This window comes from Populus nigra, chromosome 4, assembly GCF_951802175.1.
Source record: "Populus nigra chromosome 4, ddPopNigr1.1, whole genome shotgun sequence".
Taxonomy (NCBI): Eukaryota; Viridiplantae; Streptophyta; class Magnoliopsida; order Malpighiales; family Salicaceae; genus Populus; species Populus nigra.
In genome coordinates, this window is record NC_084855.1 from 11,280,909 (window position 1) to 11,296,603 (window position 15,695).

General features: G+C 32.3%; 1 protein-coding gene across 1 annotated transcript; it reads left to right on the forward strand.

Moving 5' to 3' along the window:
- Positions 1 to 13,747: 13,747 nt before the first annotated feature.
- On the forward strand, positions 13,748 to 15,592 carry LOC133690738 (cytochrome P450 76T24-like). Its single transcript, XM_062111002.1, has 2 exons — positions 13,748 to 14,704; positions 14,801 to 15,592. The coding sequence occupies exons 1-2, from the start codon at positions 13,811 to 13,813 to the stop codon at positions 15,395 to 15,397; spliced, it is 1,491 nt and encodes a 496-aa protein (XP_061966986.1). The 5' UTR covers positions 13,748 to 13,810; the 3' UTR covers positions 15,398 to 15,592.
- The last annotated feature ends 103 nt before the right edge of the window (positions 15,593 to 15,695 follow it).

The window sequence follows — 15,695 nt, forward strand, 5'->3', positions numbered from 1 at the left end:
TATTTTAAATAAAACAAATAGAAATTAAGAGAATATAATTTAAATATAACAAATAAAAAGTTAGAAAATGATAAAATTAAAAAATAAATAACAATAAAAAAAATGAAGATAAAACTTTATATAAAAATAAATTAAATCAAATTATAACAAATAAAATTAAAGAATAAATAAAAAATTTATAGTAAAATATATAACAATTAAAAAATAGATAATCAAATTAAATATAATTAACAAATAATAAAAATATTTTAAAAGTTTTCATAATTCTTAGAAAGTATTTTTTATCTAAAATAAAAAATATATTTTTTTCTAAAAATTCAAGTCAAATTTTTAAAAGTAATTTTCATTAATAATTTTTTTATAAAAAATAAATAAATAAATTTTCTTTAAATAAAAGGCCTTAAAAAAACCAAAAATTTCTAGGCTTTGGAGATGATGTTGAAAAAAAACAAAGGCTCGAAAGTCCATTTTTAGGGCTTCGGAGATACGTTGAATAAAAGAAATAAGAAATAAAGAAACAGAGCTTTGGGAATATGGGCTTCCGGATTAGACACGGGGATCTACATGAATGGAACAAATGGGCTCTTGGGGCCAATTTGTAGGCGTTAAATATGTGGGCTAAAAAACCAAATATTACCGGGCCTATTCGTAAACCAAAACATAAAATTGGAAATCTTGCATTGTATTGAAAATAAAAGGTAAAGAAAAGAAAATATTTTAGACGGTGCTCGATTTTCTTAGATGTCGTACTCTACTTTCTTTTTTTTTTGGTCAAAGGTGATTATTTTGTTTTTTTAATTTAATATTGGTATTCAGACCAGTTTATGTACACCTCGATTAATCTCTTGGGCCTTGAAGTTAACGACCATATAAACCTTCAGTGGTCATCATATGAGTAACTATAGGGCTCGAATCTGAGACCATAAAGAAAGCAAATCTCTTGATCCCAAACTCTTACCACTGGACCACCACCTAGATAGTTCACTGTTTGTTTGTTTATACTTTCACATTTTCTAGTTAATTGTTTTAGGGTACTTGCATTGTTAATTGTTTTAAACTTTAATCAATGGTTTTTTTTTTCTTTTTAATATAGCCCTTTAAAATTATGATATCATGGTTTTATATGCTGACATTTATTTCAGTCTGGTTTCTTTTACTTGCATTATGCATTGTCAAATATTACGATTTGGTATCTCAAGTTTTGATTTTTTTTCATTAAGTGGTCATGTTGTTTTAAATTATTACCGTTTGGTTATAAATTTTATTTTTTTATCATGTTTTAGAGAGAAGAGAGAAGGTTACTGAAAAGTGAAGGAGAGAGAAAGTTCTACTACGATCAGATTTTCATCATCAATAATTTGTATTTTGATGTTAATGTCTTCACTTTTGAAAAAGAAACTTAATAAAAGTGGTTTCAAACTTTAATCATGCAAGGAAAGGTAGATTATGGAATATTTTTTTGGTTGGAAATGGTGTTTTACAAGTCAATATGATGGTTTTTTCATGTGTTTAGGGCTAAAAAAAAGGTTAAAATACAGGTTTATAAGGTTCAAAAACTTAATCCTAAATTTTTCAATTGCAGAGCCATTTTTATTGAATAAAAATGGTTACAAGCGGATAATACATAATTTATTGTTTGAAAAAAAAATAAACACACAAACTAACAAACTAGCATCTCAAGCCCATGTATTTGGGCCTGGTTGTACACTTACGACTTAGGAGCATAGGCATCGAATGATAATTTTTTATTTGAAAAACCATGCTTTTGATAATAATAATAAAAAAACATTTTCCCTCCAAAACTAAAAAGAAATTAATGAATACTAAAAATGAAGTTTTGATTAAATAAATGCATTTTATCTTATATAATTTAAATTATTGGAGTTTTGACACGTGTTTATTTTAATTATTTTAAGGATGTATTCGAATAACCATGCTATAAATAAAAGAATTATTATTTCACCAAAATAAAAAATCATTAATAACAAAAGAGAATATTTACAAGAGAAATACATTTATTTTTTAAAATATAAATCATTATAGTTTTTACAAATATTTATTTATTTTAATTATCATAAAAAGATTTTAAAAAATCACTCCTCTTAAATTTTAAAAAATAGATGAGCTACATTTGCATAAATAAAAATCATATGTGCTTAATAACCAGAATTAACCTCCAAAGTAAAAGAGAAGCCGAATAAAATGAAAATGATAGTAAAGATAAAATATTTGCACATGTATATCTTATTCTTTTTACAAGAAAGATAAGCTTTCTATTTTAATTTTTAATTAGTATTGACAACATTTTTATGGTTAATCTATTCATTTATTTTTTAATTTATTTTATTAAGTGTTGACATTGTCTTTCCATTTCTCAATTATAAAAACTCAAAATACTGAAACATGCATTTATAATGCTGACACCTTCTTTATTAAGTGTTTCTCTAATGAAGGGTAACAATGTCATTTCATCCAAGATTTCAATCAACACTAGTAATAATGCATTATATAGGAAAATATAAAATATTTGGGAAAACAATATTATAGCGATTCATAGTAAAAACATCATTTTGACCTTCCAAAACAAATCAAATAACTAGCTAGTAGGGGTAATATAGTATTTTCACATAGATCCATTGGTCATTACCATATTGATGGAGGATAAATCGGTATTTACATATTTGTTATGCATAATAAAATGACTTCATTGTCTTTATAATTAAATTTCTTAAAATTGATTCCTAAGGTCGTTTTCATATTTTCAATTTTCCTAACATAGTAAAATGACATAAATACTTTTTAAAAGATAATTTGTTAACTTATTTACAATGGCATTTTTTGTCTTTTTAATTTTTTTTTGTTATCATCGAATGAATAGAGGGACAATTTTTGTAATTTTAAAAAAATATAATAATTATTAAAAAAGTTGATGACACGTGTAGTGCACACGTAAGCGCTAAGTGACACGTGTAAATCAGTCTAATGGGACAATTTTTGTAATTTTTTAAAAATATAATAATTATTAAAAAAGTTGATGACACGTGTAGTGCACACGTAAGCGCTAAGTGACACGTGTAAATCAGTCTAGTGCCCAAGCACCGTTTTTCATGGTGGTTTTGAATTGTTTCGATGTCTTTTCAATTATGAGGCGGTACATGTGGCCAATGGTCGTTCAATTTGATGCCAACAACCTTTATTGTTTTCTTCTTTTTCTCTTTGCTTTTCTATTTAAAATTTCAAAGCAACCCTTTAATTTGTTATTCATTCATATTTTTACTTGGAGTAATTATAAAATTGGAATTTCGGTTCAATTTTATCCCTATTTAATTTTTATTATGTCAAATTTGGTCTTCATTTTTTTTTATTCTAGTTTGTTTTATTTGAGATTGCTTTTTACAATTTCATCCTCCATAAGCTCTTTTTTTTTCCTATCAAACTTGATCCCCATTATTTTGATTTCTATTTTTTCACTTTAGCAATTTTTTAAATTGATTTTTTTTTCGATTTCATCTTTCAATATTAAATTGGTTAGGAATTTAACTTCTTAATTGAGCATGAATCTAGAATTTTAAAGGTTGTGAGTTTTAAAGATTAGCTCAAATTCAGGAAACTCAAAGTTCCTTCATACATATATAATTTAAATCAAATTAACTTCCAAGCTATTCATTTCATTATTTTTCTCTACATATAACCAATTCTCATACACATTCTCATATGTTATAACATAAACTTTACTAAGTTATATTTTCAAAATTATATAGTTCGTTCATTTCTTCCAATTTTGTTTTCTAAATAACACAATTAATCACATTCATAAAATTCCACATCAATTATCATTTTGCTTTTCTTTTAAACTCTAAGAAACTCACTTATTATGTCTTAAGACTTGGTTTTGCATAAGAAATTTTAAGGGAAAAACAAGAAGAAGAGAAGAGAGAAGAGAATTTTTTTTTTTTTGGCCTCCCTTTTCTTTTCTAAGGCTCTTAGCATGAATAATGTTAGAGAGGGGTGATTTTTGCTAAAATTACAATAATGTCATAAATGAGTTCATGTGTTATTTTTTATATTTTGTTTTTTGATCATTAATACTCTCACAAGACCTTTATGAACTCTGATTGCTCTAAAATTTTAAACCAAGACAATAACATATCTCATGAGATTCCTTATAAAATTTTAGCTTGATCCAACGATCTAATTAAGGATTATGCTTGATATCATAAAAATAGACAACATATGATTTTTTATGTCAAAATCCGAATTGGCATATAAACTCATACATTAATTCATTTAAAATTCACTTTTATTTTTATAAATACTCTTACCCCAAATTTACAAAAAATATTCATTTAAAATAATTATTTTAGCTGATTAGGAAGTTTATGTGATTTATCACTAGTTAACATTTCACGTATCAATTTTATTATTTATCTCATCCAAAGTTTAAATTAATTTACTAGGGATGTTTAACCCAAATCATAACAATTCTACTCCTAATTTATAATTTTTTAATTGAAAATGATCCTATTTAACACTGATTTATCAATTTTTTGACTAGGAGTTTACAAATTATGTGTGAATCTAATATTCATGATTTTTTTAGATGCATATGAAATATCTATTTCTTTACTTTTTCATCCTATTGTTTTTATTACTTTTATATTAATTTTTTCAAGTTTATGATTCTTATATTGTTTTAATACATCCACGTCAAAATTATCAATTTTTTTTTCTTATCAAAAATAGATGTTAAGATTATGATAAGTATTTAGTTTAATATCAATATTTTTGATAGAAAAATTGTTAAAAAATATTGCATTATTAAGGGAATGAGGTTTTGTTAAAGAGATACATTTTTTATAACTATTTCAAATTGTTTAATTTTTTTTAAGATATTGATTTTAATTGCTTTTTTTTTTTCAATAAACAACATAGCTCACAAAAAAAAACTTTGTTAGAAAAAAATATATTAATAACAAAAGGAGAATCTATACTAACAATTATATATTTTTTTTATAGAATTTAAATTATTAATTTTCTTTAAAAAATCATTTTTATTTTCATGTAATTAAATAAAATAAATTAAAGAGCACTTTATTTCACGAGATCAAATATCTTCATATGTATTTATTTTTCAATTTTTCGTTTTAGTCTTTAGTTATTGTTAATAATTTTTTTATAATGTTTTGATTCATATAATTTTTTAGTTTAATTTATTAAAGGCAAGTATTAGCTTTCTAATTTTCAATTGAAATTTCTTATGATGTGAGAAAAAGTGTTTATGATGCCTGCATGTTATTCTCATGTTAGAAACTAATTTGGATTTCTATATGTTAGTAAACTAGTGTTGGAAATTTTATTTGAAACACGGTGAGGATATATTTGAGGTAAAATAAAAAATGAAGTTTATTTATTTTTTGGGTTAAAATAATGTTGAAATTTAATTTTTAATATAAGTTTTTTAATATGAAACATAAAATATTAACATGAATTAAATAAATTATAGGTGAATGAAAAATTAATTTTAAAGAATCTTTGGTTGACATGTTTTGATAAAACTCAAAACTTTCTAAAAGAATTTTATCCTATGTAAAAAAAGAAACTTTTTTGGTGTTTATAAAGTGAGAAGTTGAAAAATTAAAATCAAACTTAAAAGGCACCTAAGCTTTTAGAAGGGAGAGGTCCTAAGCAAAAAAGACTTTGAGCTTAAACCCGCATACACATGCTACCGCTGACCTGTGCGTGGGCTTATGATCTGAGTTTGGATTTATTGTTAAAAGTCACAAAAAATTATTTTTTTCTAACTAAAATCTGGTCCATGAAGAATTATTTTTCTGGTCAACTATTTTGTCCAATTTAGCTTATGAATGTTAACAATTTATTCCAAAAGTATTTTCTGCAAATCTGAACAATTTTTTCAGCCAAAAAATTAAGATTTATTGTCACTATTTTTAGATTTAATTAATGATTTATGGTGGCTAATAAAAGATTGATAATTATAAAAATTGATTATGATTATTACCGAATTAATTCTTTAATCTTTTAACTTTTAAAATGCACTATAAAAATGAGGGTGAAGGAACAATTTCAAACAAGTTTTTTTTTCCTCCAAATTTTAACACGCTATTCCTTAATTCATTTATAGTGTTTTCCTTATCTTTGTACGCTTTGGTTATCCTCTCAAATCTAGAGCTAAAGTTTACTTTGCTAAAAGATAATTAAGTTCATTTATTTTGGTTTAAAGACCTTGTTTACAAGTGCATATAAACTAATGTGATTTTATTGAAATCTTGAGAGATATATTATAAATATATTAGTTGTATAAGTGATGAATAATAAAACTATAAAAACAAATCATTTATCATTAATAATAATAAAAAAATTTATTATTTTGAAGTGTTTTAAAAAATAAATATTTAATTTAAACATAGATATTTTTATTATTAGAAAATTTAAAAATAGTACATTAGGAACTAATTACATTTGGAGCTGGCTTCATCTGTCCAAGATGACTCGAAACCGGAGAATATGGAAGTGAGTGAAACGATCGGGATTAATTACATTACACAAATCTCGGCCTCTCCAGGTTATCCCTATCGAAGAGTGAACTTACTCTGCATAATTCGGCAGGGCTACCATGGCCATTTGGAGCTGCAAACCTGCAAAAGGATGTATATTTAACCATAATAATCGTTAGAAAATGTTGGGTGGAATTGATGTTGTTAATGTCATCTATCCCTTTTACAATTGCCAATGGCATTGATTAGGTAAATTCTTCCGTGCCTTGTCAAAGAAACATAGTAAGTTTTTTTTTTCAGACAATCGATGAAGACCAGCAGGAAGCAACGAGGTAGAAATTAGTCTCAGCATTTGAGGCCAACTTCCACTCTTCCATTAAACTTGTGGACACAAATCAGCAACAGGAACATGATATTGTCAGAGTTCTAATCAGATTGATAGAGTTCCTTTACTGTTTCAAGAAAAATAGAAAACAGGAACTGGGCCAAGAGGATACCTGCTTTGTTTAGGCCTTAGGACTTGCCTTGTGTTAACTGTCGGCAAAGGACACCATTCACGTTCTTAACAGTTGTTATCGTTGATATCCTGCCAACAACAATCATTTTATTTTAAGATTTAATTCATGATTTATCATAACTAATAAAAGATTAATAATGATAAAAATTGATTATAATTATTAGTAGAATTAATTATATAACCTTTTAAGTTTTAAAATTCACTGTAAAAAAAAGTTTCAAACAAGATTTTTTAAAAAAAAATTTAACACACCTTTTCAACTCATTTTTAGTGTGTTTTTTTTTTTATCTTTTTATGCTTTAATTATTCTTTAAAATTTAGAGCTTAGGTTAATTTTATTAAGAGATAATTAAGTTCTTTTAATTTAATTCAAAGGCTTTATTTATAAGTAGATATAAATTAAAGTGATTTTGTTAGAATCTTGAGACATATTACAAATATTTTAGTAATAAAACTTTAAGAACAAATAATTCATTATTAATAACAACAAAAATTTATTACTTTAAAGTACTTTAACAAATAAGTATCATCCTTTGTTTAATTTAAACATATATATTTTTATTATTAGAAAATTTAAATATTGATATTTTTAATATTAGAAAATCTAAACATAGTAAATTTTGAGCTAATTACATTTGGAGCTGGCTTTAATTTGTCCAAGATGACTCGAAACCGGAGAATATGGACGTGAGTGAAACGATTGCCAATGTCTTGTCAAAATAAGACATTGAAAATTGAGGGACATATGGCTATTTTTCATGAAAAAGTTTCTATTTCAGACAATTGATGAAGACCAGCAGGAAGCAACAAGGTAGAAAGTCTCCGCATTTGAGGCCAACTTCCACTCTTCCATTAAACTTGTGGACGCAGATCAGCAACAGGAACATGTTATTGTCAGAGTTCTAATCAGATTGATAGAGTTCCTTTACTGTTTCAAGAAAATAAGCAAGTCATTAATCATGCAACGCCTAAAATGTGATTATATTTTTGACGTGAACCTTTAGGACTTCATAGTTAGGTCTGATTTAATGAATCTTACAGCTATAGATCAGAACTTTGATTTTTTCAGAGAGTGTTTGGCGCAAGAGAGTGTTTCGTGATATGTTCTGTTTTTTTTTTTTAAATATATTTTCTAATTAAAAATATATTAAATGATATATTTTTAAAAAATATCTTTTATATTAACATATAAAAATTATAAAACAATATCTAAAAAATATTAATTTAATATTTTTTTAAATAAAAAAATTAAAAAACCGATGACTGAACTTGACAATTTGTTTTGGGATAAATTATCCAATTTAAACCAACAAACAGAAGTGGGGTAAGAGCCGAAGATGATACCTGCTTAGGCCTTGGGATTTGCCTAGTGTTAACCAACTGGTCACGGGCGGTACAAGCCATCAGCCATGTTTTTTTTTACTCATACGCTATTATTTGTCCAATATTTTTTTGACTTTTCAACCATCTCTGAATGGTTGAAAAGTCATATTTTTAAATTTTTAAATTTTAATTTTGAATTTATATTCACTTTAAAAACATCCTAAAGTTTTTAATAAATCCATTTCAAACTCCAAAAAAAAACTATTATAAAATGTATAGCATTTATATCTCTGAATAGAAAATTAATATAGGATTATTCCAATGTTGTAATCCCTATGATTACTGTCGTGTTTTGTCACATATATATAAATAGAAAAGGTTGGCTAAGGCTAACCTAAGTCATTTTATTATTCTCAACTTGGTATCAGAGCTTTAAATAAACTAAAACACCTCCTCTCCTCTCTGCAATGGCTTCCTCCCAGTCGACAGCCATCTCTCCCTCTGCAACACCGGTAGTGCCATCTTCCTCTCCTACGGCAGCACCACCTCTTTCCTCAGCTTCTGTTTTGTAGTGTCCACAACCTAGAGATGTTGGTCATGCTCTCTTCAACCCCAATAATGCTTCTCTGTTGCTGCCCTCTTTTGTTGAAGTTTCTGCCGCCTTTGCTGCTGCAATTGTGTCCCTCTCCCACACTCATCAAGTCATCTATTTGAAATTGACAAACACCAATTATCTGTATTGGTGAATGCAAATGAAGCTGTATCTTCTAGGCCAATGAGTTTTTGGCTTTGTTGATGGTTCAAACTCCTGCTCCTCTCCACATGTTCTTGTTGTCAATGGTGTCTCTCTTCAGGTATCTCAACACTTTCTTTATTGGAAATAACAGGACCAACTCATTCTAAGTACCCTGCTCCCTTTGCTATCCATGGAAGTTCTTCATCTTGTTGTTGATTGTCCAACCTTATGCTCTATTTGGCACGCACTTGAGCAAGCTCTAGCTTCCACATCCAATTCCCATATTATGCAACTTCATGGCTCCTTTCAAAACCTTCGATAAGGTGATGAATCGGTAACTCAATTTTTGTAAAAAGCTAAGGCCTTATTTGATGAGCTAGTCGTTGTTGGCTGACCTATTTCGCTAGCGAATTTCAACTTATATGTGTTTTGTGGCCTTCACAAAGAATTTAAGGACTTAGTAACAAGTCTTGTTACAAGGGTAGATCCTCTTCCATATGCAGCTTTGCTTAGTCATCTGCTAACACATGAATTTATTCACAAATCCTCCCATTTATCCATGGGGTCTGCTGCAATTCATGCACTCTTGTTGCCCACGCCGAACATACCTCCTGCAGCACTTATCTCTCAACGTCAGCCTGCTACCTAGTTTGGTCGAAATAACTAACACATGAATTTATTCACAAATCCTCCCATTTATCCATGGGGTCTGCTGCAATTCATGCACCCTTGTTGCCCACGCCGAACATACCTCCTCCAACACTTATCTCTCAACGTCAGCCTGCTACCTAGTTTGGTCGAAATAAAGGTCGTTTTAATGGACTGGTGTTCTCACCTATTCAATCATAGAGGGCATAGAAATTTTGTTTCCAGGCCCGATTTTCGCAGCTTCCACAACACCTCTAGCAATGACAACAGACAGGGCAAGTGGCAGTGCAGTAGGGGGTCCAATTCACGTTGCCAGTTGTGCTAAGCTTTCAGCCATACTGCTCCTCACTACCATCAGCTTCAGCAACGGGGTTATGGCTAGCAGCATAGTGCCAATCTGGCGTTACACAATCCTACAGGTACTGTTGAATGGTTTCTGGACATTAGTGCAAATCAACACGTCACACTTGACCTTGCAACCTTGACTACTTTAGAACCATACCTTGGTAATGATAATTTGCATGTTGGTGATGGTAAGAGACTTTTCATATCTCATATCGGTCATACCAAACTATATACCCCATATCGTTTTTTCACTTTGTCTAATGTCTTTCATGTTCCTGCAATCACGAAACCTTTGCTTTTTATTCAGAAATTTTGTCTTGATAATAATGTTTATTTTGAATTTCATCCTTTTCTGTTTTATATCAATGATCTCAACACCAATGAAAAACTCCTCTCAGGACAGAGTAAAGATGGTCTCTATACTTTGTCCAGGTTTAGGTCTTCCGTCCCGTCAGTTCCTCAAACCTATTGGTTTTCCTGCATTTCTGCTTCTATTGATTTGTGGCATCGTCGACTAGGTCATCTTACCTCTCGTATTTTTCAATTTTTAATCTCGAAAAATAAGATTATTTGTAACAATGAACACCTTAATTTTCAATGTCAAAGTTGTCCATCAGAAAAATCATCGCGTTTGTCTTTAGGACCTATTAGTCACAAAACTTCTGCTCCGCTTGAATTAATTTTTAGTGATGTATGGGGTCCTGCTCCCCTTTTTTCTTCGGATGGCTATCGTTATTTTGTTATGTTTGTTGATGCGCACACAAAATATATATAGTATTATCCACTTGTTGCCAAATCTGATGTTTACTCTGTTTTTCACCAATTTCAAACTCTTGTCGAGCGTCAATTTTCATTAAAAATAAAATCTATTTAAACTGATTGGGGAGGTGAATATCGCAAACTCTCCACTTTCTTTCAGACCATTGGTATTCATCACCGTCTAATATGTCATCACACTCACGAACAAAATGGCACAATAGAAAGACGTTATAGGCATATTATGGAAACCTACCTTACTCTTCTAGGACAATGTAAAGCACCATTCCGATTTTGGAATTATGCTTTCGACATTTCGGTTTATCTCATCAATCGCATGCCTACTCTTGTTCTTGCAAATCGATCTTTGTTTGATTGTTTGTTTCAACGATCTCCTGATTATCATTTTTTGCGTACTTTTGGATGTCTCTGCTTTCCTTTTTTGCGTCCTTATAATAATCATAAATTGAATTTTTGTTCTTCTCCATGTGTGTTTTTTGGCTACAGTTCCTTTCACCTTAGTTATCAATGTTTTGACATTGAATCTCATCGCATATATATCTCCCGTCATGTCCATTTTTATGAACATGTTTTTCTGTTTGATAATTCTAAATAGATTGCAAGGGTTACATCTCCAAACCACACACCACCTCCTACTACCATACTCCTAAATCTGACCCATTCCCCATTGTTCACCGTCCATAACACACCTCACCATCCCTCCTCTGCCTCTGCCCTGCCGCCATCTCCTACCAAAATGCCACAACTTCCACCTTTCCCTTGCCGATCACCACATGCATATTTATCTAACCATTTCGTTGCAGGTACAGGTTGCCGATCAGTATTCCCTACACTTCAGCAAGATATCTCTGCTGGTGTTGGGATGCCCTTTGGTTCCTCCTCTGCTTCCTCTTATTTTGCTAGTCACCAGGCTACTGTAGAATCTGCCTCTGCTACTAGCCCTGTTGTTGCTGTCAGCCCTCTGCTTGCGACAATTTCTCCCACGACTTCCTCACCTGGTTTGAATTTGGTGGTTGATCTCTTCTCTTATCTGGTGTAGCAGGACACCTCCGTGACACCATGATCCTTAGACGGCGCCACCCTATGGTCCTTAGATCGCGGCAGCCAAAGACCGCAAATCTGATGGCCTCTGCTGCCACTAATACAGCTTCCACCCGGGTATTGCTCTCTCCTTCCTCTGAACCTCTTGCCTTTTCTGATGCAGATAAATATGTTGTTTGACATGATGCTATGTGTGATGAGATTAAGGCGTTACGTTCTAATTACACTTGGTCTCTAGTGCCCTTTCATCCTTTGATGAATGTTGTTGGCAGCCGATGGGTGTATCAGATCAAACATCGTGTTAATAGTAGCATTGAACGTTATAAAGTCTGTCTAGTTGCTAGAGGCTTTACCCAGTAGGAAGGCATTGATTAGTCTGAAACTTTCAACCCAGTTATTAAGCAGGCCACCATCAGAATAGTCTTTTTCATTGCGGTTTCACGTAATTGGAAGATTCATCAGCTCGATATTCATAATACATTTCTCAATGGTGTTCTTACTGAAGAGGTTTACATGAAGCAACCTCTAGGTTTTCTTGACCTTACTTTTTCATCTCATGTGTGCAGATTGCACAAGTCATTATATGGTTTAAAACAGGCACCAAGGGTATGGTACACTTGTTTGAGTGATTTTTTACTCTCCATTGGTTTTCTTGCCTCCAAGGTTGACACCTCCCTATTTATCTTATCTGATGGTACTAATATCTTTTATTTCCTAGTATATGTTGATGATTTTCTGTTTACGGGTAGCAACTCTGCCATGCTTCATCGCCTAATACAGTTACTAAGCTCTGAGTTCAAGCTTCGTGACTTAGGTGTTGTTCACTACTTTCTGGGTATTGAAGTTCAGTCTACGGGTATGGGTCTGATGTTGCGCCAACACAAATATATTCTTGACATCCTCACTCGAGCTGGTATGACTTCTTGCAAACCTGTTGATACTCTAGTCTTTCATTCAAAAATTGCTATACAATCGGATCATCCATTCTCTGATCCCACATGATTTTGTCAAATTATTGGTGCTCTTCAGTATCTTACCTTCACTCGCCTAGATATCTGCTTTGCTGTTAACAGAGTCTGTCAGTTCATGCATGCTCCTACAGATTCCCATTGGGCTGCTGTTAAACGTATTCTCTGCTACCTCAAAGGTATGACATCCTATGGTTTTCATATCACTCGAGGTACCTTTTTTGCTCTACATGGTTTTACAGATGCAGATTGAGCTGGTAGTATTGATGATCGCAAGTCTAATGGTGGCTATCTTGTTTTCTTTGGTCAAACATCGATTTCATGAAAATCCGGCAAGCAACGTACAGTTGCCCGCTCCTCCACTGAGGCCGAGCATAAAGCCTTAGCAGATGGTACTGCTGAGGTCATCTGGCTTCAATATTTGTTAACAGATCTGTAGGTTCCCTCCTTCTTTACTCCTACCATTTGGTATGATAATTTTGGTGCGACCTATCTCTTAGTGAATCCTATCTTTCATGCTCGTACTAAACATGTTGAGGTAGATTATCACTTTGTCTGTGACTGGGTTGCGAAGAAAGAAATTCAGATTTGCTTTATCCCTTATAAGGATCAACTTGCTGATGTATTCACCAAACCACTTTCCGCTGCGTCCTTTACTGCTTTTAGGTTCAAGCTTCGGGTCGATCCTCCACCTTCAGCTTGAGGGGGCATATTATAGAATGTATAGCATTTATATCTCTGAATAGGAAATTAATGTAGGATTATTCCAATGTTATAATCCCTACGGTTATTGTCGTGTTTTGCCACATATATATAAATAGAAAAGGTTGGCTAAGGCTTACCTAAATCATTCTGTTACTCTCAACTAAAACCTATATGTGCATGCCTCTAACACCTTGTAAAGAGGAGATAAAGAGAGGCCATAAGAAAATATCAGCCAATGGAGTACCTTTTTTACCTGCTACTAATTGCTTTTTGTTGGGCATGTCTGCACGTGCTCAACGCATCCGTTCTACTTCGCCGGAAGTCCGGTTGCACCGTCCTCCCACCTGGCCCTCGCCAATTGCCGATAATTGGAAACATATTAGCCCTCGGCGACAAGCCCCATCGAACACTTGCTAAACTCTCACAAACTTATGGACCTTTAATGACCCTCAAGCTTGGTAGGATAACCACAATAGTCATCTCCTCTCCGAATATTGCCAAAGAAGCATTACAGAAACATGACCAAGCCTTGTCTAGTAGAACAGTCCCAGATGCTGTTCGTGGACACCACAAAAACTCAATCTTATGGTTGCCTGCGTCGACTCATTGGAAATTTCTCAAAAGACTCACTGCCACACAAATGTTCACTTCGCAAAGGCTTGATGCCAGCCGAGCCCTCCGTGGAAAGAAGGTTCAAGAATTGCTAGAATATGTTCATGAAAACTGCAACAATGGACATGCTGTCGACGTTGGTAGATCTGTTTTCACAACTGTCGTTAATTTAATTTCAAACACCTTCTTCTCTCTTGATATTGCCAATTACAATTCTGATTTGTCTCAAGAGTTCAGCTATCTTGTGGTGGGTGTCATGGAACAAATTGGCAAGGCAAATCTTGCCGACTATTTCCCAATACTTCGATTAGTAGATCCACAAGGTATAAGACGAAAGACGAATAATAATTTCAAAAGATTAACTCAAATTTTTGATAGTATCATCAACGAGAGGACACGACTACGTTCTTCTTCGGTTGCATCCAAGGCAAGCCATGATGTACTTGATGCCCTGCTGATTCTAGCCAAAGAAAACAATACTGAATTGAGCTCCACTGACATACAGGTTTTGCTTCTGGTAAGTATTAAGATTAGATTATCTAATTCATAATTATGACCAAGTTTTTCTGCACATTAACCTTCAGTTCAGAAATTAATTATCTTACGTATTTAGGATTTTTTCATTGCGGGCACTGACACTACCTCAAGCACAGTAGAGTGGGCAATGGCAGAGTTATTACTGAACCCTGATAAAATGGTCAAAGCCAAAAATGAGCTCCAACAAGTCGAAGGACCAGTTCAAGAATCAGACATCTCCAAGTGTCCTTACCTTCAAGCAATAGTCAAAGAGACATTTCGGCTGCACCCACCAGCACCACTCCTTCTGCCCCGTAAAGCCGTATCCGAAGTAGAGATGCAAGGCTTCACAGTGCCCAAAAATGCACAAATACTAATCAATATTTGGGCAATAGGAAGAGATCCAGCCATATGGCCAGATCCTAATTCGTTCAAGCCTGAAAGGTTCCTAGAATGCCATGCTGACGTGAAAGGAAGAGATTTTGAGCTAATTCCATTTGGAGCAGGAAGAAGGATTTGCCCTGGATTGCCTTTGGGCCACAAGATGGTGCATTTGACGTTGGCATCTCTCATCCACTCTTTTGATTGGAAGATTGCTGATGACTTGACACCAGAGGATATAGACATGAGTGAAACGTTTGGGATTACATTACATAAGAGTGAGCCTCTCCGGGCTATACCCATGAAAACGTGAACTTATTTCTCTAAAATGTTACCATGGCCTCTGGGACGAGGTATGAGATATTATTACGTTCTATTCCCTTTGCTGGATTTGGACAGGGTACGCCTTGTAACTAACCAGGAGAACTGTTTCCCGAAATTAGAAATATAAAATAACAACGGAGCTGTCCAAACTTTATTGAATCTGATAAGGGGAAGTTGAATCTGATATTTTCTGTTATGTTTATGGGTTTCTGGTCTGCTTTCTCTCCATCTTTCTACTGTCTCCTCTTTATTTCATTTTCTTTTCCTTTCATTAGCTTATCTCCTGC

Coding starts and splice junctions, on each gene's coding strand:
- LOC133690738 (XM_062111002.1), top strand. CDS start 13,811: ATGGAGTACCTTTTTTACCTGCTACTAATTGCTTTTTGTTGGGCATGT. Junction 14,705..14,800: donor ACATACAGGTTTTGCTTCTG/GTAAGTATTAAG, acceptor TTACGTATTTAG/GATTTTTTCATTGCGGGCAC.